The sequence below is a fragment of the Ambystoma mexicanum genome, chromosome 10, assembly GCF_040938575.1.
Source record: "Ambystoma mexicanum isolate Mex_15411 chromosome 10, UKY_AmexF1_1, whole genome shotgun sequence".
Lineage (NCBI taxonomy): Eukaryota > Metazoa > Chordata > Amphibia > Caudata > Ambystomatidae > Ambystoma > Ambystoma mexicanum.
Genome location: NC_090932.1, coordinates 45744606 through 45770366, shown reverse-complemented (window position 1 = coordinate 45770366; position 25761 = coordinate 45744606). Strand labels below are relative to the sequence as shown.

Genomic DNA, 25761 nt, shown 5'->3' with positions numbered 1-25761 from the left:
CGGAATATTTGTGAAGCAGCCACATGGGCTTCTCTACATACTTTTGTCAAACATTACGCCCTGGATTCAATCACTGGGCGGGATCTGGCCTTTGGTAAGGCGATACTTTATTCCGCCATTCGATTGGGTATTCTAAATTATTTTCCCACCTCCATCGTATGGTACTGCTTTGGGAGTTTGTCGTAGATGTGGAATACGTCGGGGGACACAATCCCTTCGATGAACAAGTTACTTACCAAATCTGGTAACGTTCTTTCGACGGGATGTTCCTCCGATGTATTCCACATCGCCCTCCCAACCTGCCCCTCTGGAGAAGTTCCTATGCGATTGCAGCTTACGTTTCCGCAAGGCTATCTGCAGTCAGACTGGCAGGAGATTGGTGCCACACGTTCTGGGAAAATACTACAACTGAGGCTACGGGCGTCGTGCGTCCTATATATAACATTCGGTGACATCAACCCTCGATGGAGGCTCTCGAGGGACATTGGATCGATGACATCGACGCAGGACGCCCTCTGCCGAAAATGTTCCGAAGCAGCATACCTGTGGACATTACCTGTCATAGATGTGGAATACTTCGGAGGAACATCCCATCGAAAGAACGTTACCAGATTTGGTAAGTAACTTGTTCATCTAGGATGGAGTAGACCTGCACCACATTTTGAACAGGATGATCTAACAGATAATTTAGATAAGGGACTCTAGAAGGACCCTAGTCTTCCCTTCCATGTAGCCTTACAAAGGCGGGTCAATGGCAACTAGGAGAGGCTGGAATCAATTTCAGCGGTCAATTAAAAATTGACAAGCAAATACAGGACTTCAAGCAGTGACCCCTTTTATCTAATCAAACATCCCACTCCCGAAAGTCTGTTGGTACAGACCGCCACATCTACATCAAAACAAACTGCAAACCCGGCGGTTCCCCCAAAGATGTGTGAGAAACTTGAAGCATTTCTCCCAGGCTATTCCCGAGATCCTTTGTTCAGGTGACCAGGTGAATGCCATTGCTCTTGGATCCCAACCCTGGGGGCGGACAAGCGAGCGAGGGAGCATCACCTGTGCTCGGGATCCTTGGGGACTATGGGAGACACACCCTTGGGTAAGACTTGGTATTCCTCTGGTTCCGATATCCCCCTACCCCACATCCCCTCAGTTGTGATGGGATATTGTCAGCAGAGTCCCATCAGACTCAGTACCTTTCTGTAAGAAAAAGGAGAAAAAAACGTGGAAATTAAAACCATCTATAAAATCACAAGAACACAATAGAAAATCCATTCACCCACCACAATACATTTACCCCCTTCATCCTGACAAAAACCTACATGGGTTTTCCAAGAACTCCGGAAAAAACCTACAACTTACACAATCCCTACTTCCATTCTAGAAGTCCAACTACTGGGACGAAGAGGAGGCCGATAAGAGCCATGAGGATTACCCATAGGAATCCATGGGCAACGGATTCCTATGGGCAGTCTCCATGTTGTCCCGATAATGAGATCAGGCAGAGTCAGGCAGGGAGGCACAACTACTTACACCTTACTCCAGTCAACTCTTTTAAAGAGCATAAAAGGTCAGACACCCACGCACACTCTGAGCGAGCAGGGGATGCTGAAGGAACTGAGGACCAGAAGAAGTAGTCAGCAGTTGGAAGAACCTTGTGAAACCAGAAGGTTGACGGACTGCCAAGACACTTGAGCCTGTGAGTACAAAGGGGCCTACAGTGTGGCAGGGGAGCTGTGTCCCAGGGAACCAAAACTCCAGCTACACTTTCTGCTGTTTAAATCTGTACTTGCTCCCTTAGTGAGTTCCAGAAACCCAGGTGGTTTAGGGGCAGAGGCTGGGACTCAAGGGAAGTTAAGTTGGGATAACCTATTGTGTCAAGAACTTTACCCAAAGTGGAAACAAAACCTTGAATGTGCATTGTGGTAATTGTAGTCCAAAAGAGCAATGCTGTGAGACAGTGGCCTGGCACCTCGTGTGTGCCCAGTCGAAGGTCTCTGTAAGGTATCCAGCTGAGAAGTGGCCAAAGTGAAAGTTAGAGTTGTAAAGAATTGTAAATCAAAGTGGTCCTGCGACGGTTCAAGAAAAATCCTGCGCACAGTTTACTCTTCGATTCTGTTGTCAACAGGGATATGAGCTGGGAAGAGCGGGATCCATGGTCTGAGCCCGGATGAGGGAGACCAAATTGTGAGCATTGTAGAAAAGAGGTCTGAGCCCGGACAAGTGGGCCCCGTGGTCTGACCCTGAAGTGTGGGCGTGCGGGGGGGGGGGGGCAATCGTGAATTTATGAATGTAAGAATCTTGACAAAGGAAAGGAACATTTGTTTTGTTAGCTGCATCACACCCTCTGCAGAAGGCCCTGATTCTAAGAAATTGAACTGAACAGGTTACAAAAAGAACTCCAAGTACCAACAGTCACTGGGAAAGAAGGTTATACCGTGTGTTTGACAAGCAGTGAACTTTTCTTCAAGGTGGAGGAAGCCTGTGTTTTCAAAAGAAGTTTCTTTTGAGAATCCTTTTTGTTTGTTAAAGACTTTGACAGAGTGGTGTGAGACCAGCTGAACCATTCAACTGTGTCCTCGTGCAGAGGACGCCAGAGTGTGCACAAGGCTTGAGCGTGTTCTGTCCCATCCTGAAAGCGTGGGGAAGGGAGGCCAACTGCTCATCTGTCGTGACCTGTTTCTTAAACACTTTTCCTTTTTTGCATACACTACTGTTCCACACCATTTTGTATTTAGAAGTAAGGATTGGCAATAGGTTTATTAGCGTAGGCCCTTTTATTTTGACACTGGACGTGGACTGTTATTATCTTTCGATGGTTGAAGTTTGCTACCATCCTAAAATTTAGCATTCGATAGGCGTTTAACCAACCCTTTAAAATTCAATAAACACCCTTGAACTGTCTCATTTGTGTCGGACTTCATTGATGATACCAAGCCTTTCCTTACAGATGACAAACTTTATGATGCCATGGCAAAGAAAGTCTTCTCTGCTGAGAATTTGGACCCTACATCGGCGAATGCCACGTGCACTGGCTAAATTTACGTTTAACCTATGGGAATGCATAGCAATGGCGGCTGAACATATTCCCAAAGGGGAATAAAGTTTTTTTTAAATATTAAAGATGGGAAGGACATCATTTGCGAGTCCCTTCAGACTGGTCTCGACAGTATCAGCAGAGCTATGGCAGCTAGCACTGCAATGCGCAAATTTATGTGGTTAGTCTGGGTGTGCTCCGGTTGTACAATCAAGACTTCTTAACATGCCCTTTGACGGCACACATTTGTTTAGCAGCAAGGCTGATTAGAGCCTGGAGATGCTCCAGACATCCAAAGCTGCAGCCAAATCCCTTGATGCTGCAATCGGACAACCTTAAACTAGCCTCAGTGTAACAGCTTGGAGGGGCAGGTGCTTTCGCTTGTATTCCTCAGTTGGAGGAGCGAGAGGACGGAGTCGGAAGGTCACAGAAGATTCCCCCGTGGTGGAGAGGGGAGAGGGGCTAAGACTGCCCAGGCAACGGCTGCTTTACCCGCCTCAAAACCTCTCTGAAGCGTTAACCCACAAGACCCCGGTGGGAGGCAGACTCTCATAGCATCTGCAAGAATGGCAGGGTATTACTTCAGATGCGTAGGCATTGGAAACTCAAGCCTGGGGTTAATGCCTTCCCTTTCAGAAAAAGGCCTCAGGATCCTCCACCGGGGAGCAACCCTTTCAAAATATCAGATCCGCTCCTTGTGCAGGAAATGTTGACCCTGCTGGAGAAAGGGAGTGTAGAACCAGTACCTGTAGTGGAGAGGAACAAGGGATGGCACTCCCCTTACTTCCTAATCCCCAAGAAGGGCGGAGGATTGAGACCCATCTTGGACTTGAGCAAGTTCCTCAGGAAGTGCAAGTTCAAGATGGTTACCCTTTCTCGGATCCTTCAGGCCCTCCAGCTCCAGGATTGGATGATGTCATTGCGCCTTCAGTTGCTTACTTGCATGTGCCTATCCATCACAAGTACAGGAAGTATCTGAGATTCGCCGTTGGTGGTTTTTATTATCAGTTTCGAGTTCTGCCTTTTGGACTGACCTCTGCCCTGAGGTTTTTCAACAAGTTGATGGCGGTGATGGCAGCGAGTCTCAGGAGAGGGGTGATTCATGTCTTTTCGTCCGGCTAAGTATCGCCCAATTTCCATTACTCCCTTTCTGGGCAAACTCCTGGAAAAGTTGCCCATCTCTCAGCTTAACCTTCATTCCAATTCTGTTGGCTGTCTCCATGACCACCAGTCTGCCTTCAGAGCTGTCAGAAGCACGGAAACTGCTCTCCTGAACATCTGTGAAGATCTGCTCTCCAACCTTGACTCTAACATTCCCTCTGTCCTCATCCTCCTCAATCTCTTCTGCCTTCAACATGGTCAACCATACCATCCTGCTCAACTGTCTCCGTGATAATCGGAGCATCACTGACCTCTTTCCTCTCTGATCGACCCTCCCACGTCCAAGTTGGGTCCTTCCTATCATCTATCTTGCTCTCTACCTGTGGTGTTCCCCAGGGGTCTAACCTCTCGCCCAGGCTTTTGAACCAATACCAGGCCACCCCTTGCACTGTGGTCTGTATCTGTAGCCATACTGTCCCCCCAACACCCTCTTTTCTTCCTGCACTTATCAGACCTACCCTGTCTGCTGCCTTAGAACCAGCACTTGCCAATTGCTGGCTGCACTACCACTTTATTATTTATCTGTTTCTCCTTTGTTCCGAACTTTCCACTTCTCCCCCCTTCCGTGCATTTTCCTCCCCCCCCCCCTCTCCCATGCACTTGCGCGTTATGAATGTCATGGGGCCTAGTAAGAGCGTTGTTTTTTTCTCCCCTGGTCCCCTCCCTAGCCTTGTCGTGCTCTGAAACACCTGTGTATGAGCGCGATAGAAATAGAATATCAATACTCCTACATTGGCGATTGGCTTATCAGGGCTCGATCTCCCGAACAGGCCCTGGAACATCTCATACCTCCCACTCTCTCCACAGTCTGGGCTTCTCCCTCAATTACAAGAAGTCCAATATGATACCATCCCAAAGACTCCAGTTCATCAGAGCAGTCCTGGATGCATCCTTGGGGAAAGCCCCACCACCCGAGGTGAGGGCTCAACACATTCTGCAGATGGTCACCCAGCGTCTCCAGGCCTTCGACTTTCTAAGGTTGCTCAGCCCCATGGCATCCTGCCTTTTTCTGGTGCCAGAGGCTTGCCTTAGAATGAGATCCCTCCAATGGGCTCTCAGAACTCAACTGTCACAATTCTCAGGCAGGATGTCAGACCTTCTTCAGGTTCCAAGCAGAGTAGCACAAGACCTTCTGTAGTGGATCTGCCAGAAAAACATTCTGAAGGGAGAACCCCTTTTGGCAACCATGGTCGGAGATAATTGTAGTGACGGATGCCTCACACATGGGGTGGGGGAGCCCACGCCAATGATCTGACCATCATCGTTCATTGTTCTCCATTGGAGTCCAAACTACACATTGGCCTTTTGGAGCTGAGGGCAATCGGACTAGCGTTTAAGTCCTTACTGTCCTTTGTATGGGGAAAGAATGTCCCGATAGTCATGGACAACACAGTGGCCATTTACTACCTCAGCAAGAGAGGTGGTGTAGGGTCACTACCACTGTGCAGAGAGGCAATGCAGCTATGGTTCTGGGCAATTCAAGAAGGATTCTTCCTGTCGGCCGTTCACCTTGCAGGAGAGAACATAGCGGCGGACGATCTGAGCAGGCAGAGCAGTCTCCCACAAGTGTGAACTAGCTCAGGAAGTCCTTCAAGAGATATTTGCCCTTTGGGGAACCCCTCAAGTGGATCTGTTCGTGACCAGTGCCAACCAGAAGTGTGAGCTGTACTGCTCCAGGGAATTTCCCTGAAGGAGAGCTTTAGGGGACGCTCTCATAGGGGACTGGGAGTTTCCATTCCTGTACATGTTTTCTCCAGTCCCCGTCATTCCACAAGTAATCAGGAGGTTGAGAAAGTTGGGGAAGTACATGATCCCAATTGCTCTGGATTGTGCCACAAGGGCGTGTACCCGGACCTTCTGGGCATGTCCATCTGCCCTCCAATACGTCTGCCACAAAGAAGGGATCTTCCCTTGTGAAAGGAAGTCTGGTTCTCCATCCAGAGGTCAAGACCCTCAACCTTCACACATGTTTTCTGAGAGGTTGAGATATAAGGATTGGGACCTCTCAGACGACATAATGGAGATTTTGCTTTCAGCCAGAAGGCCAGCAACGAAATCCTTATACCGCTGCCATTGGAACAAATTCTGCAGCTGGTGCAGGGATACGAATGTGGACTTTTACCTGCAGTACACCTATGGTGTTCTCATTCTTACACCCGGCTAATCTGGGGCTCCAGGTTGGCACAATTGCATGGTATCTGGAAGCACAATCTATTTTGAAGAGGTATCTTCCTTCAAAATGTCCCTGGTTATATCGTTTTTGAAAGGATTGACCAATGTATTTCCTCCAGTCACTTTTCAAGTCCCTGTTTGGGATCTCAACCTAATTTAGAAATTTCTAATGTGTCCTCCATTCGAGCCTATTCACTTCTGTACTTTAAGATTGTTAACTTTAAAGACCATCCTTTTAGTGGCTCTTATATCAAGCCCGTAGGGTGAGTGAACTTCCAGCCATGTCCTGCAAGCCTCCTTACGCAGTCTTCTTGGTCCTTCAGATTAAACACACCTCTTTACCAAAAATTGTCTGAGTTTCATTTAACTCAAAAAATCATTCTACCTTCTTTTTATCCTTTTCCTCATCCTGGAAAGGAAGAGGAAGGATTACACAGTCTTGACCCAAGATGTACACTTAGCTTCTACATTTCCAGGATGTCTAAATTATGACAAGGTGATCAACATTTTGTTGGTTACACAGATCATAAATTGAGTATGGCGATCTCAAAACAAACCTTATCTAGGTGGATCATATTCGGAATCGCTGAATGCTACAGATTAGCTCTAAAACATCCTCCCGAGGGTCTCAAAGCACATTCGACTGGGGGCATGGTTGCTTCCTCTGCTTTACCTAGCGTAGTCCTAATTCAGGATATTTGTGCGGCAGCCAGATGGTCTTCTGTCCACACATTCACCAAGCATTATAGTGTGGACTCTTCCACCGGTTGGGAAGGTGTTTTTGCGAAAGCATTGTTACATTCTCTGCAGACGGATCAATAAGGAACTCGTAAATTATTATTAAAGATTGGAACATTCTGACTCCCTCCTCCGGAAATACAAGCACTACTTTGGGTGTCTATCATAAGATGAGGAATACATGGGAGGACACAATCCATTCGAAGAACAATTTACTTACCTGTGGTAATTTTTCTTTTGACTGGATGTTCCTCCCGCGTATTCCTCATTGCCCCTCCCAGCATACCCCTCAGTAAAATGTCCTTGTTATTGCAATTTACGCTCTTTCAGGGTGAGTAGCTGTCGGCATAGGATAACACAATACACGTAAAAAAACAATTGAAGTCAACGGTCGCTGCACACGCTATATACCATCAATGAGATCAACATTTTGGCGGAGGCCTTCGAGGGTCATCGAGTCAACAGGCATCGATGTTCAGCGCCCCTGCTGGAAAATCTTTGAGGCAGTTGAAGCTGGATATAGAGATCATAAAATGAGGAATATCTGGGAGGAACATCCAGTTGAAAGAATGTTACCACAAACATGTTCATCCCCGCCAAAGCAAGGTCCAATGGACCGAAAAAGTCCATTCCAATTAAGTGGAACCACGCTGTTATCGGGGGCATTTTCTGTAGTGGGGCTTGCGGTGGCATCAACCCACTGGTTAGCTGGCAAACAGGGCACACTCAGTATTGGTCTACTTCTCCTTGAACTCCGGGCCAGTAACATCATCTGAGAATGCTTTGTTGGGTCTTGAAGGCAGCCATATGTCCCCTGCAAGGATGACCATGAGCCAGTTGTAAAATCAGGTTCCAGTGTGACTTTGGGACCAGTAACTCTTCCTTTTCTGTTCCATCGTTCCCTCGGCAGACTCTTGAAAGGGGGACGGGTCTGTTACGATCTATGCCCTAATGGAGGCATCATGTTCATCCAGGTTCCATCCTACCGGATGCATAGTGTATATAGCCCGGTTCCATATCTGTTTTCTCTTGCTTCTTGCCTGTTCTTCTTGGGACCATTGGAGGTTCCATCCACTTCACCCCATGAAAAGGAGCTGATCTCCACCACTCTTTCTCCGAGCTGCACAATACATTTTTAAATTTGGGCATATCCGATCCGATCAATACAGGGGCAGGCAGAGAGAGGAGAACGGCAGCCTTCATTTCACCAACTTGATCTTGTGCTTCTACCTTCACTTGTTTTAACGGATACCTCCTTGCATCCCCATGTACACATCTAATAGCAACAGAATCATTAGGTAACAGAAGTCACTCACTTGTGGGGCAATAGAATTGCTGGCTGGCATGGCGTAGGTCGGTGCTCCACCCACCCTCACGTCAATGGTATATGGATATTCCGTTGGTCTTGCATCACACTGCTGCATATAACCAATTTCCATAGGTTCAGATCCCCTTTGCTTCGGGCACGCCCTAGCAATATGCTGCGAGTCTCCGCAATCGAAGCATTGAGATTGGCTGAGCACTGGGGGTGGCGGAATGTCCCTGGGTTCACTCCTTTTTTGTCGCTTTTGTCAGTCTTTTTATCCAGCGGTTCCTATTTCACATCCCTGGGATGGATATGTCTGGTCACTGATGATTTCCCCCATTCCTGGGCAACTTCTGCTTGGGGTCCCCGTTGGTTATTATAGTATATCCTGTTTTTTGATACGCTGAAGCAATGTTGATAGCTTCTGCCAAGCTGGGTCGTGGTGATGTCTAATCCATCTTTTGGACCTGGGTGGGGGTAGCACCTCCAGGAATTGCAACAACGCAACCTTCTGAAGAACTGAATGTACAGTGGCAGTAGATGTCTCGGGAGGATAGCTCAGGAGCAACGTGCTTGCCTTGGAAGCAAGATGACACGGAGCAACACAGGTTCGATCCCCGGGTCTGCGCTTAGAAACCTCTGGGTATTAAGCGCATTATAAATAACCTATCATATCATATATATCATGGTTGTAGCCATTTCTCCGCCAGCTCTTTGATTCTATAGCACATGTGACATGGAGTTTCTCCTGGCGTTAATCAAACTTCATCCAGTAGGACTCCTCGTCCAGTCCTATCTGGTCCAACACAGCCTGTTTGTTTTCAGCATATGGGGTATCACCATTCTAATTAACTGCCTGGTAAGCTCCTTGCATGGCCCCTGACAACAGGAGTGCTACCTAAGGTCCCCCCATCTGGTGGCCATTCGACACTGCAGGCAATCCTTTCAAAACTAGTAAAGAAAAATGCTGGTCATCGCCTGCCTTGCATTTTTGTAATACTGATGATGGTATTCCTGGTTGACTGTGTTTCTGGCATGACATCCGTGAGCCATAGTAGGGTTTCGTGCTGCTCGTCTTGTGCCGTTGCTTGCAGATTTCCCTGCAATTGAATGGATTGCTGGAACGCCCGACGGACTGCCACTGCTTGCTGGGTCTGCACCTGGATAAAATGCTGCAGCTGCTGTTAGCCCTTCATCAGGGCTTGTATAAGATTGTCATGGTGCTGTCCATCCCACCTCTGCCACCACTTGTAGGTTTGACATAGGAGGCAGACACGGATGGTAGATTGAATTAAAAAAATATAAAAGTTCAAATAAAGACAGCAGTGCTGGGTTACTTCACGCCCTTCAGTTCCTTAGGTCTTCTCTGGTTCAAATAGTCTCTCTAAGGGATCTTCTTCCTTCTCCTATTGCTCCTAATGGGCCCACCACTCCTCAGGGTCCTCTGGCAGCAGGACGTCCTGAAAGGTAAAAAGTGCAACATTGTAGCAGGGTTTTCTTCCACTTATAGTTTCCACTGGCAGTTGCAGCCAATCCACTTCATTCTTTCCCAAATCTGCCATTACCTTCTCTTCAGGTTAAGCCCTGCCCCATGAGATGGCTGCCGTTCTCCCCTAGTGGCTCGACCACCCAGTCATGTTGTTCTGGTTGTATGGCTTTTCCTTGTTTTACAGCCCTGCTTCCCCCGTGTTCTCAGAGATTTTCCCCAGGGTGGGTTGGAGCGAATTTTGTTTCCTTTTTCAAACCAGCATGGGTCTTCTCTGTTGGTGTGACATGTGTTGTCCTTGCTGCTGATGGGGAATTGCCTGCCGGCGGGTCAGGGTCCTGCGTGGCGCTTGCCCCTTCCCAAATCGGTGCGGCTGCAACATTCTCTGCTGTAGCTGGTGAGTTTTCCCCCTGGTTGGCCGGTGCTGCTTCCCCAAACGTGGTGGCCGACTCGTTGCTGCAGTACCCTACTCCACACAGGGATTCGCAGTGCACAGATAAAATGCTAATTGTATCCAGCTGCAGGGCTTCAAAGTGGGGGGAACGGAATGTTTATTGTAGGGTGAACAAGAAGGGATGCGCCCTATGAAGGACACATTCATGCGAATGGGGTGTACGGTTTTGTGATGCCAATGGTCAGGGAGAAGATTTAGAGCACTTTTTATTTGCCGATTTGTAATTACCTGTCTCTGGTGAGTTAGACCGCACTGTATTTGCGGCATTTGCACTTTCAACTCCATTGCCCCTCCACTTGCCGGTCCTGACCCCTACCCGTCTGCCATCCCTCCCTCAGCTTTGTGATTGGGCCGGTTAGACGGAAATAACATCGTGAGGTATAGTACTCTTGCGTTCTCACTGAGGCTCATTTTTAAAATGTTGTTGGAACTTTGGAAAGAAGCTGCAGACGATCAGCTAAAAGATACTCCCTGCACCTCGTCATGTTGTATTAAGTTTAGTGTATGCGGGCCAGGTTAGTAGTTTGGACACAGGACAAAGAACTTTTTGTTTTGAACATTCTGACACAGACGTTCCTTAGTTTTGTTGAGGTAGGGAAACCCCTCCTTGAGTTGGGGATAAGTAGGATTTCCCCAAACCTCTTTGACTTATCAATAACATTCTTTAACAAACACCAAAAATTCCACTGTGTCTGAGTCTTACTCTTGATTCCAGAGGACTGAGACCAGGAACCATAAAAGCTGAACCCTCGCCTAAGAGAGGCCCTGCACCTAAAAGACAGCTGCAAGTCCCAGCTTGAGTTCTTCCATTATTGGCCCTGTTGCTTGTCTGCATGAGGAGACATGGGAGAAGGGCTCTCAATTCATGGACTTTGTCTCAGTTTCACCATTTGATTTATCCATTCTGATAACTCACTATTTTAGGAACGTTTGTTTCAGGAAACAGTTATAATAAGTTGAGAATTAGTTGCGACAGGCAAATTTATTTCTGTTTTTTTTTTAGAACTTTGGACACCTTTTTGACTTCATAGGTGAAGTGCACCTTACGCTTGCGTTAGTCACACAGGGATGGAAATCTAGATCATGTGGTTGAACACTTCACTTTATTCCTCAAGCCCTGTTTTGTCTTGCACTTGCTTAATTTTTCTTTGAAAAGACCCCAAATCTGAGATCCTACTGTTCTCCATGCCACCACAGGGAGCATTGGTTTACATTTAACAAAAACAGCAAGGTTGTGGTGGTTTTCTAAAGCATGTATAAAATAGCAATGCTTTATAAGACCCAGAAAATGTTCTGGTGCACAAGACTTGCATTTGAGCTCATTTCTATACCCTCAGTTCATTGCTCACATAAGCCTGTACTGGGTATGAACTTGTGAGTTGGGGTATTTGAAGCTTTTTGTTCTGCAATACTGTATGTTTAGTTTTCAAGAGAGTTTTTACACTACCCATATCTTCTAGTTTTCTTTCCAAGGGCGCTTTGCAATTGTACTTAAAATATTCTTCCTAATGTGACCATTACAATTTCAAATCAACTGCTTCAACGAGCCATTTCTAAATGATGATGCGAATGCAGCAAAAGGACAGGCTTGCAGTAGTATTGCTCGAGTATTTTTCAAATCCTTGGGGGATATTGTGGTGCATCGGACTGGTGTACCCTTTTTTTGTTTGGTATAGTGCACAATATTCAACCTCCATAACTGTTTATACCCTAGAAGTGTGTTGTTTTTCCAGCCTTATAAATTCCCACTTGTTCTAACTTCGTAAAAGCAGTTAACTTCTCAAATATGGCTCTAGAAGGCTTTTGCTTTTTGTACTTTGTGCTATATCTCCTCTTTTTTGTAATGGTAAACAAGTTTGTGCATTTATTTAAATATGTAACCTCATCACCACAGCACCGTGACAATAATGCTGTTCTCCATGTTCCATTTTCTCTAGCAACATTAAAATCAACTCCTCTGCATCTTAGCTGCTACGTCCAGCCATTGGGAGCTGTAGATTACACAAGTGGGCTTTGGAGGTCTTTGTCTGGCATTGAGTTGGCCATGTAACATGGCTAGTCCCACACGCGTCTTGTAAAAAGTGTACATTTCATGCCTATATGGCTGCAATAAAAAAAGTCAAAGCAATTCTAGTCATTTGAAGCATCCTTATTTCCCTGGTCAACTGCAGAGAAAGGGTTGCATTTTTGTTGAAATGTTCATGAAACTTCAAAGTAATGTGAACCATTTGTTAAACTGATTTTGTGATAGACTACTAAGCATGTGGCAATTTTGTGTAGGGTAAAATGTCTCTGGTCTTCTACCTGCAGATCTGAATCATGTCTTATCCATCATGGCTGCCACCAAAGAATGCAGGGGAACCTGTTGGACAAGTAACGGCACGGATGGAGACCACCCCTTCTTTCGGGATGCCGAGCATCTCGATCTCTACACAGCAAACACCAAAGAAGTTTGCACCTGTGGTTGCTCCGAAACCAAAGTATAACCCTTACAAGCAAGGGCAATCGGAAGATGGGGATGGTAAGTGCAAGCAGAGGACTAGCGGGACACGCATGTTGTTTAAGGCGTACATCACTATTGTTTCGCAATCTCTTTTCTGCTATTTTGTGAAAGATCTAGAATGGCAATAATGTACTTGTAAATTAAGTGATATTTTGCATAGATAATCAAATGAAATACTGTGTGGAAGGAAGCACCTAAGATGGGAGTGCCGCCCTCATAGCAAAGCCACAACTGCGAGTTCAGGAAGATGACCACAGAGAGCAAAGAATAGAATTTAAGGTTCACTGCAGACTAAATGGGTTCATTTTTCTATTTTGCTCAATATTCTTCTGAGAAATAAATATTCTTTTTCTACGTCGTCTTTTTCCATTCCATGGTACAGTCTTGTTTATGGCATACCTCTCTTCTTGTGCATCTACGAGTTTGTCTTTGCTCAGAAAAATAAATCTCACATTTTAAATGATTGTCCTTCCACGGATTCCTCATCTTTGATATATTCGTAAGCCTACTTGCAGCTTCCTGAAAATTTTTCATAATAGAGGGCACTGTCGACTTGTGACCCTCGATGGCCTCCACCCTTCTCTCGACTGTGACATAGACACTGGTATATGTAGCTTGCGCAGCACCTGTTGCCTCAGTTCCGTTTTTCTGCATGCTCATCAAGCGTCGAATGGTTCATCGCCTCAAGGATGTTTCTCAATATTTTTCTAAAATGTCTATCCCAAAAACCGGATTAAAAAGATGATCCAATTGTGGAGCTAAAATGTCCATTACGGGCCCACACCTGATGTGTCTTTGGCCTTTGGTGTTTGGGGGTTGGTCACAACGTCAACGACTGCAGCTCTCGCCAATCTATGACAGTGAAGGCCTTGAAGGAGAGGAAGGTAAGCTTGCGCTAAAGTAGGCCCTTATCCAAGTCTCCTTTGACTACCGCCTCGAACAGATCGTCTGACGAGTCCAGAGATATTTCCCCTGTGAAAGTTAGTAAGCGCTCCAAACACTTAAAACACTTGAGATTGCAGTCTTGACACTTGTCCTCATCGTCTCACAAAAAGTAAAAGAAGCAACACTTTTGGTCACGCTCGTTTTCATCCGACTCTTTGCCCGACAAAAAACGGTACGTTTTCCCAACAAATTGGTGTCTAGTGCTGAATGGGAGGAATTCCGCCTACAGATGCTTGTGTTTAGGAAAGTGCCTCCCACTGCCCCTTCGAAAGAACCTAAAAAGGCTTTAGACCCCATTGCGCCTGGTAGGGCCAACAGGGCATCTTTAGAGACCACTACTGGTGTGCCTAAAAGCTTGGGTGGTAAGGTTACTCAACTTTCGTCAAAGGAGGCTTTGTCTCATATCAAATCAAAGCCCAAAATCCCTCTCCTTTATTTAACTCTTTCAAGGGAGCCCGCAGCCATCCCATCGGCGCCAAAGCTATCCAAGTCCCTGACACCTCTGATTCCTTTAAAGGAAGGCTTGGACGCTCATAAGCCTTTGCCCAGGTCAGACTTCCTTAAGTCTATGGGGTACATTTTCGAGAAACGGGAGGAAGAGGAATACCATGTCCCTTTTGGCCTGGAGTGTGGCACTCCCAGTGTGCCCGAAGAATTGATGGAGGAATCTTTTATACAGAGTCTTGTAGATTCTTTGAGGGATGCTAGTGGCTTGGATACCTCACCAGAAACGGACTTTGCCACTCCAGATTCTGCTGGACATTCTGACTGATCATATAGCTCAGTCATGGGTAACGTCACAGAATATTTGGGTTGTTTGAAAAATGGATGTCTTTGAAAAGGTTGATCTCACTGGCATCCTGTATAAGGCCCCACCAAAAGATCCTGTATTGCTCTCTCACACAGCCTTGAGAACCAGGATCCTAGAGAACTGGTTAAATCTGGATACAGCACCGTCAGTCAACAAGGATCTTGCAAAGTAATACAGGCCCACTTCCATAGATCCAGAGTCTCTATCAAAACATCCCACCCTTGAGAGCTTGGTGCTTCAGGCATCCTGGTCAACTTCAAAGGCGACTGCCTATCCAACTATCCCTCGAGATAGGGATGATAAAATGTTTGATGCCTTAGGGTAGAGTTTGTTCTCTGAAAGCATCATGCTTTCAAAGGCTGTCAACGCAACTTGTGCTCTGGCCAAGTATACATGGGGTAATAGTTTCCTAAGTAAGGAAACCAGCGTCCCCTGCACACTATCAACAAAAGGCACAGGGCCTGTAAAGAGATTTTTTTTTTAGGGTACTGGTGGTAACCTAATGATTTTTTACAAGAAATATTTCTCTATTTCAACAATTTTGATTGCTTTGTTCAGATCACAAAGGTATTTTAAAATCACCCAATTATTTTTTGACAACTAATCTGTTTATCAAACAAACAGTAATTTATTCATTGTAAAACAACAAATCATAGATCACAAAGTGTGGCCCAACGCGTTTCGAGTATCAAAATTCACTCTTCATCATGGGCAATGCGTTCTGTATTCTTAACAATTAAATTTCTGAAGAAAAAAATGAATTAAATTAATAGATATATTCATTTTTGTACATTAGAATCACAACAAGGTACTTCGTTAGTCAAATAGAGGCACAAAAGAGAAAAGGTATGCAATTCACAACGTTATTGCATTTCTTTAGATTTTAAATCATCAATCAGTTTCATTGTTCAAACAAATGAAAAAATGTTTATAAATGCTAGGAGCCTTTTAAGTTTACATACAAGACCCATCCAAAGGTAGGCGTGCTAATGAACAGCCACTGTGAATACAATATGGAAGTGGTGTGTAAAGATAAAGATCCTTTTCATCATGTGCAGGCATAGTATGGTAAAGTAGTGTAGACACCAAAAGTGAAGGTAAAGTAAAGCTCAGAGAATATGGTTGAACTTACTCAAAAAATATGAAGTATGGACCCACAAGAAGTCATGTGTGGCTTCAGTGTGGAACAGTTGACATATTCTGATGAAAAGAAAAAGTAGAGAAAGTAAGCTCTCTACAGAGGGTAGGTGTTAGCAGAAAAGAAATGTCCAAGGAAGTACTTGCAGAGTAGGCAGGAGACTGGCAGGTGGTAAGAACTGATGTGTCTCTATCCGCATACACATGTGGAATGGAGAGTGGTCGTGTTTATATGGCCGCGGGTGACGTCACCACGCATGTGCCCGATGATGACACGCCGCGAGTCCTAACCATGGATTGGTTAAAAAAATGTAAATAAAGCTGTGAGGCAAGGTTATTGGACAGGGTTGGAGAGGTGCGCCCTTTCGTTAGTACTCTTCAGTGGGCTGGGCAAGGGGGCATTTTGCGCAAAGGGGGGTCAGAGGAGAGCACCTCATGGTTCATGAGGATGTGGGGCTAAGACACCACACTCGGCCGCGCCTCCTTTGCCCCCTGCCGCATTCGCAGCTCCAAAACCCCTTTGAGGGCTTGGTCCACAAGCCAGTGGTGGGAGGCAGGCTGACTCTGCAAACAGTAACTCGCGTCTACTGGCTCCCGTTTCTAAAAAGGACCCTGGATTGTCCTCCAGGAAGCCAATCCTTGAAAGATCCAGATCTGCTCCTCCCTCAGGAGGTTGTTACCCTGTTTGGGAAAGGTGCGATGGAGTTAGTACCTGTAGCGGAAAGGATTCAAGGCTGGTATTCCCCTCATTTCCTCATTCTAAAGAAAGACTTCAGGACTGCGACCCATCTTGGGCTTGAGGCGCTTGAACGAGCTCCTCAGGAAGTACAAGTTCATGATGGTCACTCTTTTGCAGATCCTTCAGGCCCCTCAGCTCCAGGACTGGAGGGGTCACTCTATCTTCAGGATGCTTACTTTCGTGTGCCCATACATCCCAAGCACAATAAGTACTCAAGATTCACCATTGGCAGTTCTCCTTTTTCAATTTTGACTCTGCCATTTGCACTCACCTCTGCCCCGAGGGCCTTCATCAAGTTAATGTTAGTAGTGGTGGCAAATCTAAGGCAGGGAAGGATTCATAACTACCTCTAAAAGGATGATTGGCTGATTAGAGCTCGCTCTGCCGAACAAGTTCTGGAACACCTGTGCATCCCCTGCCACTCACTGCACAAACTGGGCTTCTCTTTCAATTTCAATAAGTGCCACTTGATACCATCCCAAAAGCTTCAGTTTATTAGCGCAGGCCTGGATGCTTCCTCTGGGAAAGCTTAACCTCCCGAGGTGAGGGCTCAGCATATTCTAGAGATGGTCATGAAGTTTCACAATGCCCAACATCTACCGCCTTAAATTTTCTGAGCTTGCTTGGTCTTATGGCATCGTGCATTTTCCTAATGCCAGAGATCCGTCTGAGGATGAGATCACTTCAGTGGGGGGACCTTGGATCCCAATGGTTACAGTTCTCGGCAATATTATGGACCTTCAAGTACCGAGCAAGGTTTCACCAGATCTTCTGTGGTGAGCCTGCAAGGAGAATGAGATGGAGAGAACCCTTTTGGCCGCCATGGCCGGAGATAACAGGAGTTACTGACGCGTCCCTCGTGGGTTGGGGAGCTCATGCAAACGATCTGTCGATCAGCGGTCATTGGTCTCCTTCAGAGTCCAGACTACACCTTAACCTTCTAGAGCTCAGGCCAATCAGACTGGTGCTGATGGCCATTTCTGCCTTCTGTGCGGGGGAGGAATGTCCTGATAATGATTGTCAAGAGTGGCCATGCATTACCTCAACAAGAGAGGTGGTACCATTTGGCAGAGAGGCAATACAGCTGTGGCTTTGGGCTCTGCAAGAAGGAGCTTTATTGGCTGTTCACCTTGCCAGAGAAGGGAACCCGATGACGGACGCTCTGATCAGGCAGAGCACAGCCTCTCACGAGTGGGAGTTTGCTCAGGAAGTACTTCTAGAGATCTTCGCCTTTTGGGGAACCCCTCAAGTGGATCGGTTTGCGTCCAGTGTGAACGGAACATTTAATCTGTTATGCTCTGGGGAATTTCCTCAGAGAGTGGATCTGGGGGGACGCGTTTGTAGTGGACTTGGAGATTCCTCTCATGTACGCGTTTCCTCCAGTCCCTGTCATTCCTCATGCTGATTTGTCCCGGACCCACTCCCTCCTTCCCTGTAGCTCTCTGGCCTGCCTCCCTTGGCCCCCTCCCTGCTCCTTCCTGCAATGCAAAAAACCTTGGGGTCATCTTCGACTCCACACTCTCCTTCTCTCCTCATATTTCTGACGTCGCTAAGAAGTCACACTACCAGCTGCACCTCCTCAGAGGTATTCTTCCCTTCCTCTCCTTCCCCCAGAAGCTCACTGTCTCCCGAGCCCTGGTTCTCTCGAAGCTGGATTACTGTAACAGCCTCTACCTTAATCTGCCCGCCTCCACTCTCCGCCCTCTGCAACTCATACAGAACAGAACTGCGAGACTTGTCCTTGGCCTCAAGCCCAGGGACCGTATCTCTCCAGGACTGACATCTCTACACTGGCTCCCAGTGGCTGCGAGGATAAAGTTCAAAACCCTCTGCATTGTCCACAAGGCCTTCTGGGGCCTTGGTCCTATATACCTTCAACTCTCTCTTCCCAAATATCTTCCTTCCCGAGCCCTTCGCTCATCCGCCTCCAACTCCCTCAGGGTCAGCCGCTTCTCGAAGCAACGAGCTGGGGGTAGATCTCTCTCCGCGGCAGGGGCCTCCCTCTGGAACAGACTTCCTGCCTCCCTGAAACTTGAGGAGAACCATCTCCGGTTCCGGAAGCACCTCAAAACCTTCCTCTTTGCCTCTGCTTTCTCTCTCCCTCTCCCCTGCTGAACAGCCAATTATTCCTCACTGATACTGCACTGATTCTGCAACTGGACCACTCTTAACGGCCTCGGTCCTGGGCCCAGCCACTCTCCACTTGCACTGATGCCCTGGAACCCCTCTGCACTGCGGGACTGTCTCTGTATCCCTACAGCCCCCCCCCCCTTTTCCAGCACTTGTTCTGCACTTACCTTGCACTTGCCACCAGTTGGCCCTATTTATTTATTACTTTACGCCACTTACCTTTACTGCACTCCCCCCCCTCCCCTTCCCCTTGCACTTTTCCCCCTCCCCCACCGTTGCACTTGCGCGATCTGAATGACACCTGGCCTAGTAGGATCGTTGTCTGTTTCCCCTTGTTTCCTCCCCTCCCTGCCTCGTCGCGCCTTGAAACACCTGTGTATAGGCGCGTTACAAATGCCATATCATATCATATCATATATCATGCTGTCAGAAAGTTGAGGACGCACGGAAAACCCATGATCCCGATTTTCTCCGGATTGGGTCAGAAGGACGTGGTTCCGGACCTTCTAGAAGTATCCATCTGCCCTCCATTACATCTTCCCCATAGGGTGGACCCACTCTCAAAAGACAGAGGCAGTCGTCTTCACCCAGGAATCAGAAAACTCTCAACCATCACGCCTGGTTTCTTAAAGGTTAAGATACAAAGTTTGAGATATTCTGGAAGACGTAATGGGGGTATTGCTTTCTTTCGGCCAGAAGGCCAGCAATGAAAGCTCTTTACTGCTGCCGTTGGAACACATTTCAGCCGGTACAGACCTATGAACATTTACCCATTTACTGGCGACACTCCATCAGTGTTTATTATTATTTTTTTTTAACTAGATCTGACCCATTGGGGTTGCAGGTTTGCACTTCTTATTCCATTTTTCAGCACTCGCCTGAACAGGGTTCCTTTTTCAAAATCCCTATTGTGTTACAGTTTCTGAAAGTCTGCCAAACCTCTTTTCTCCGGTTCCATTTATAGTACTGGTCTGGAATTTGAACTTGGTGTTGAAGTTCCTGATGGGAACTCCATTTGAACCTCTGCATTCATGTCCTTTGAGAAGGCTAGCTTTAAAGACCATCTTTCTAACAGCAATTACATTGGCTCTCAGTTGAGTGAGCTTCAAGCTCTTTCTTCCAAACCACCATTTACAAACTTTTTTAAGAATGAGGTGGTATTGCGGGTTTGTTCCTCTTTCTTGTCGAAAGTAGTATCGGAATTCCATTTGGTACAAAAAAATGGTGTTGCCTGCTTTTTATCCTTCAGGGCTTTACGGTTCTAACTTAGCAGGATGTAAAATTGGACGAGATGACTAGCTGTTAGTGGGCTATTCGTGTCAAAAATTGGGACAGGCTGTAACCAAGCAAACCATTTCCCAATGGGTTATTTTATGCATTTCTGAATGCTATGGTTTGACGGGCAGAGACCTGCCTAATGGTTTGAGAGCTTATTCCACTCGGAGTTGCTGCAACCTGGTGATCTTTAGACACATTTAGCAAGCATTACTGCCTGGATTCTTTCTGGCCAGGAGGCTAATTTTGGCAAGGCTATGCTTCACAGCAGAACCAACAATGAATTCTTGATTCCCACCGCCTTTAACATACTGTCGTGACTTGCCGCGTAGTGAAGAGTAATGGACCTCCGTCCACAAATCACCCACAGGGAAGAGTAAATGAACTCCCTGTGCGAGCTTTGAGGCCACAGGTGGTTTGATGGTTCGCCGGATCTGATGACGCCAAGGACCCCAGAGGCTGTTGAAAGGAAGTAAGATTAGCACAGGCAAACACAGTACTTTGGTATGAAGAAGTGTGCAATAATCTCTTACCTAAACCCAGTAGGGATGATCCTGGGGTAACTTGGGCCTGGTGCGAGGGAGTACCGCAGATCCGGACAGCCGTGTCTCAAAGGGTAAGTACCGGCTGTACCTGTGGCGCTGTCGTAACTTGAAAGGTACTTGAAATCACGTAGAGCCAATGTTCGAAGAACGTAGAGCCAAAAAGGGTGATCCGTAAACAATCCGTTAAGCAAAGCAAGTGTCCAGAATACCGAGCAGTTCCAAGCGACAAGATTTAAGGAGTAAGCAGGTCAGTCCGTAGTTCATAAGCAAAAGTCCAAATCCGAGGTAAACAAGAAACAGGATATCCGCAAGCGCCGAACAGAGACGTGGAACAGCTGTGAAGCGGTGAGAAACTCGAACTTCCCGGTTTTTATGTACGTCGACTCCCTATCACGTGAGCGGTGCTCTGGACACGTGATCGGGAAGTCTTCGCGGAACCAGGAAGTAACCGCGATCGGGTGCTCCATCTCGAGCGCAGTCTCCATGGGAGTTGCCAAAGGGAACGAGGCAACAAACCGGTCCAGCCTCTACGCACGACCTGCACTCGCTGGTGACGGTGACTCCCTCGCACCCTAAGTGAGGATATGTGTCGGGAGGTGGGCGGCAACCCGGGGAAAGTAACAGTGTGTGCTGGGGTGACAATCAAAGAGGTGCCTTGTGACGAGACTGGTTTGTTGTGCATGACAGAGCCCCCCCTCAATGGCCCACGACCACGTGGGCAGGAAGGGAGATCCCGATGGAAACGGGAAACGAGTTTCGGGGCATGGACATCTCCCGCAGGGACCCAACAACGCTCCTCGGGGCCAAAACCCACCCAGTCCACTAGATACTGAAGACCACCCCTAAACACACGAGAACCCAATATAGCAGAAACCTCATACTCCACTGAGTCACCCACCGTGATAGGGCCAGGCGTAGACCGGAGACGAGTAGGGGCCGGACAAGGTTTCAACAAAGAGGTGTGAAAGACGGGGTGAATGCGCCAGGAGGCAGGGACTGAGAGGCGATAGGCTACAGGGTTGATCACAGCAGAAATCCTGTAAGGGCCCACAAAACGGGGAAGCAGCTTGCGACAACCAGGAAGCCTAAGGTGACGAGAAGAGAGCCAAACCCTGTCCCCCACTACATAGGAAGGCGCCACTGCCCTCTTACGGTCCGCTGCAGCCTTCATCGTTTCCCGGGCCTCTTGAAGATGTGAAAGAGTTTGGGCCTGAACGGCCGCCAAGTCGCGGGCACAGGCGACAGCAGCCGGGTTGTCAGAGGGTGCCAGGTCCGGGATAGGTAAGGTGCGGGGGTGTTGACCATACAAAACATAAAAGGGAGAAGAGCCAGTGGACGAATGGGTGAAGTCGTTGTATGAGAACTCAGTGAGATGCAGCAAGCCCAGCCAGGATTGTTGGTGTTGCAGAATCAGACAACGCAAATACTGTTCCATGGCCTGGTTCACTCTCTCAGTTTGGCCGTCCGTCTCCGGATGGTAAGCGGAGGAAAAGCGGGAATCGATACCCAGGAGAGCCGTGAGAGCACGCCAGAACCGAGAGGTGAATTGGGGCCCTCTGTCCGAGACTACAATGGTGGGTAACCCAAAGAGACAAAAGATCGATTTAAAGAAGATATCGGCCAAAGCTGGGGCGGAAGGGATACCAGAACAAGGTATGAAGCGAGCCATTTTGGAAAACGAGTCGACCACCACCCATATGGTGTCGAATCCCTTGGTCCGGGGTAGGTCGGTTACAAAATCCATGGAAACCGTGTGCCAGGGTCTGGCGGGTACAGGTAATGGAAGTAGGAGCCCCACCGGACGCCCTCTGCGGTGCTTACACTGGGCGCATATAGCACAGGTGTTAACATACCCTTCTACGTCGTGTTTCATGGAGGGCCACCAACACCAACGTCTGAGAATGTCCAACGTGCGCTTTTGTCCGGGATGGCCATTGATGGCGCTATCGTGGGACCATTCCAGGGCGAGATTGCGAGCGTCGGTCGTAGGTAACCATCTGTTTTGGATATACGGCAACCCTTCATGAAACACCGGATCCCACTCGGTGACTTGATCGGGATGTAACGTAACCCATGTGCGGATCGAGTCTAACAGAGACAAAGGAGGGGTGCAGAGACAAATGACATGTTGGTTTAGGAGGTTTTCTGGGTAAACAGGTAAGGACACCCCACCCGGAGAGCGAGACAAGGCGTCCGCCTTCCCATGGGACAGCCCGGAACGATGCTTGATCTGGAAGTCAAAGGCTGCGAAGAATAAATGCCACCGCACCTGCCGACTGTTAATACACCTCAGCGAGGCCAGATCCTGGAGGTTGCGGTGGTCTGTGAACACCGTGACTACGTGCCTTGCCCCCAACAAGTGATGCCGCCAAACTAAGAAGGCATCTTTGATGGCTAACAGTTCCTTCTCCGTGACGGTGTAATGCAGTTCCGTAGCAGAGAACTTTCGGGAATGAAACGCCACCGGATGCAATTGACCCGATTGAGGGCACCGTTGGGACAAGACCGCCCCAAGAGCGAAAGAGGATGCATCAGCCTCCACGATGAACGGGAGTTCTGGGTCGGGATGTTTCAAGACAGGAGCAGTTGTAAAAGCTGACTTCAGGGCGTTAAAAGCCGCTTGGTGTACTTCCAACCAGACAAAGGGTGATTTGGGGCTGGTTAGGGCAGTGAGGGGAGCTACCAGCGACGAGAAGTCCTGGATGAAGCGTCTGTAGAAATTCGAGAACCCAAGGAAAGACTGCAGGGACTTGATGTTGGTGGGTTCCGGCCAGTCCAAAACCGCGCGGACTTTGGACTGGTTCATGGCTAAACCCCCAGGGGTAATATGGAATCCCAGGAAATCAACGCTGTCGGTGTGGAACTGGCACTTCTCGGGTTTGGCGTAGAGCGAGTGTTGGCGGAGGCGTGACAGTACCTCACGGACGTGCCCTATGTGTTCTTTTATGCCCTGTGAGTATATCAGGATGTCGTCAAGGTATACCGCCACGCATACGTCCAACAAATCGTGAAACACTTCGTTCATGAAACGCTGGAAGGTAGCAGGGGCGTTACAAAGACCGAAGGGCATGACTACGTATTCAAACAATCCGTAGGGTGTACAGAAGGCTGTTTTCCACTCGTCTCCGGAGCGGATTCTGACCAGGTTATAGGCCCCGCGGAGATCGAGTTTAGTGAAAATGGTAGCGTGGCTTAATCTGTCTAGTAATGGTGTAATCAACGGTATGGGGTATCGATTTTTAATGGTGATTGAATTTAGTCGGCGGTAGTCCACACAAGGACGCAGATCGCCCTCCTTTTTAGGGACAAAGAATATAGGGCTGGCAGCTGGAGATGTGGAGGGACGGATATGACCGACCTTCAAGGCTTCATGGATGTACTCCTTTAATGCCTGTTCCTCCGAAGGGGATAAGGAGTAGATGCGTCCTGAGGGGATTGTGGAATCAGGGACTAGGTCAATGGGGCAATCGTAGGATCGGTGTGGTGGGAGCACCTCCGAGGAACCCTTATCAAAGACCTCCTGGAACTCACTGTATTCTGTAGGGAAACCAACGGCAACTGCCCCCACCACATGAGACTCCGGAGTTGCAGGGATATCCCCGTGCAGTGTGAGCTGCGCTATGGCCCCTAGGGCACGTGGAGGTGATTCTGTGTCGTCAGGAGCGGTGAGACAGAAATTCTGGCACGTTTCAGATTCAAAATGGACCTGCCCCGACTTCCAGTCAATCAAGGGATTGTGTAGATGTAACCAAGGAAGACCTAGGATGATTCCGAACTGTGGCATTGTAATCAGATCGAAGGTGATGACTTCCTGATGCGTGTTTTGTACAATGAGAGTGATCGGGGCGGTTTGTTGCTTGATAGGGCCTGATATCAATGCTGTACCATCCACCGCTTGTACTGGCTCTGGATGTTGTTTGGTGATCAGAGGTAGGTTTAACGATCCGGCCAAGGTTATGTCGATGTAGTTTCCCGTGGCGCCGGAGTCGATGTAAATCGAGACTACGTGGGCGGTTTCGGGTGTAGGGTTAAGTGTAGCCTGTACCAACACTGGCCTGATCCTACCAAAGGCGGGGTTCCTGTCCGGGGAAACGGGAGTACTGCTCGAGCCGGTCCCCGGATCTAGGGTCGAGCATTCGGAAAAACCGGATTCTTGAGCTTAGGGCGTCTGGGACATGTCTTTACAAAATGGCCATTCAGGCCGCAGTAGAAACAAGCATGGTCGGTTCTCCTGCGTTCCCTTTCTTGTTGCGTGATGGGACTGCGAATGCCACCTATTTGCATGGGTTCAATGCCTGTACCAGAGGAGGAGGAAGGAGTAGTGGCAATGGGGATACCTGTTTCAAACCGACGCTCGGAACGTCTGGCGTCGATTTGTAATGCGAGGTCCACTAACTCAGTGTGGGACGTGGGCAAGGATGGGACAACGGCCATGGCATCTTTCATGGTGTTATTGAGACCCCTATAGAAAACGACTGCCTTTTTTGGTTCAGGCCAGGATGTTTCAGCGGCTAGCTGGTTGAAACGGGCAATGTATTCCAGGAGAGTCCCCTTCCCTTGAGTCAGGTCTAACAACTCGAGGTCCCTAGATTGGGCTTTGTGACGTGTGTCGAACACACGGGACAATTCTGTGACTAGTAGCTCAAAATCGTACAGGGCAGGGTTGTCGTTTTCCAACAAGGGGTTGGCCCATTCTGCCGCGGTACCGGCCAGATGGGACAAGGTGAATGCCGCTTTAGTGGTGGCGTCAGGAAACGCCTGAGGTCTACAGAGGAAATGTAACATACACTGGTTTATAAAGGTACGAAACTTTCGGGGGTCACCGTGGAACCTTTCAGGGGCGGCCAAGGGAAAAGGCGTGGGCATGAGTACCGGTAACTGAGGTGTTGCAGGAGCGATAGGAGGCTGGGGAATAATCGGCTGAGTAGCTGGGGACCGTGCTGCAGCAGCGGCCTCTCCGAATTCGGCATCAATGGGCAAAGGAAACCGTGTGCTCTGGAGTAAATCTAGCCTCTGGTGTATCGTAGCATTAGCGGCAACCATATCCGCTCTTAGCAGTGTGAGTGCCTGTACCAAGGCAGCCACGGGGTCCTCAGCCGTAGGCTCCATACTCTCCACGACGCAACTGCTTCACAGTCTGTCGTGACTTGCCGCGTAGTGAAGAGTAATGGACCTCCGTCCACAAATCACCCACAGGGAAGAGTAAATGAACTCCCTGTGCAAGCTTTGAGGCCACAGGTGGTTTGATGGTTCGCCGGATCTGATGACGCCAAGGACCCCAGAGGCTGTTGAAAGGAAGTAAGATTAGCACAGGCAAACACA

At 48.1% G+C, this 25761-nt stretch overlaps 1 protein-coding gene across 6 annotated transcripts in view; it reads left to right on the top strand.

Annotated features, from left to right (window-relative positions):
* LPP (LIM domain containing preferred translocation partner in lipoma) overlaps positions 1 to 25761 on the top strand; it is a 1982563-nt gene that overhangs the window by 856044 nt on the left and 1100758 nt on the right. For all 6 annotated transcript variants that reach the window (XM_069617470.1, XM_069617468.1, XM_069617472.1 and 3 more), the window contains one exon: positions 12665 to 12875. In XM_069617470.1, coding sequence (XP_069473571.1) covers positions 12674 to 12875 — 202 coding nt within the window. In that variant the 5' untranslated portion in view covers positions 12665 to 12673. The remainder of the gene's footprint in view (positions 1 to 12664; positions 12876 to 25761) is intronic.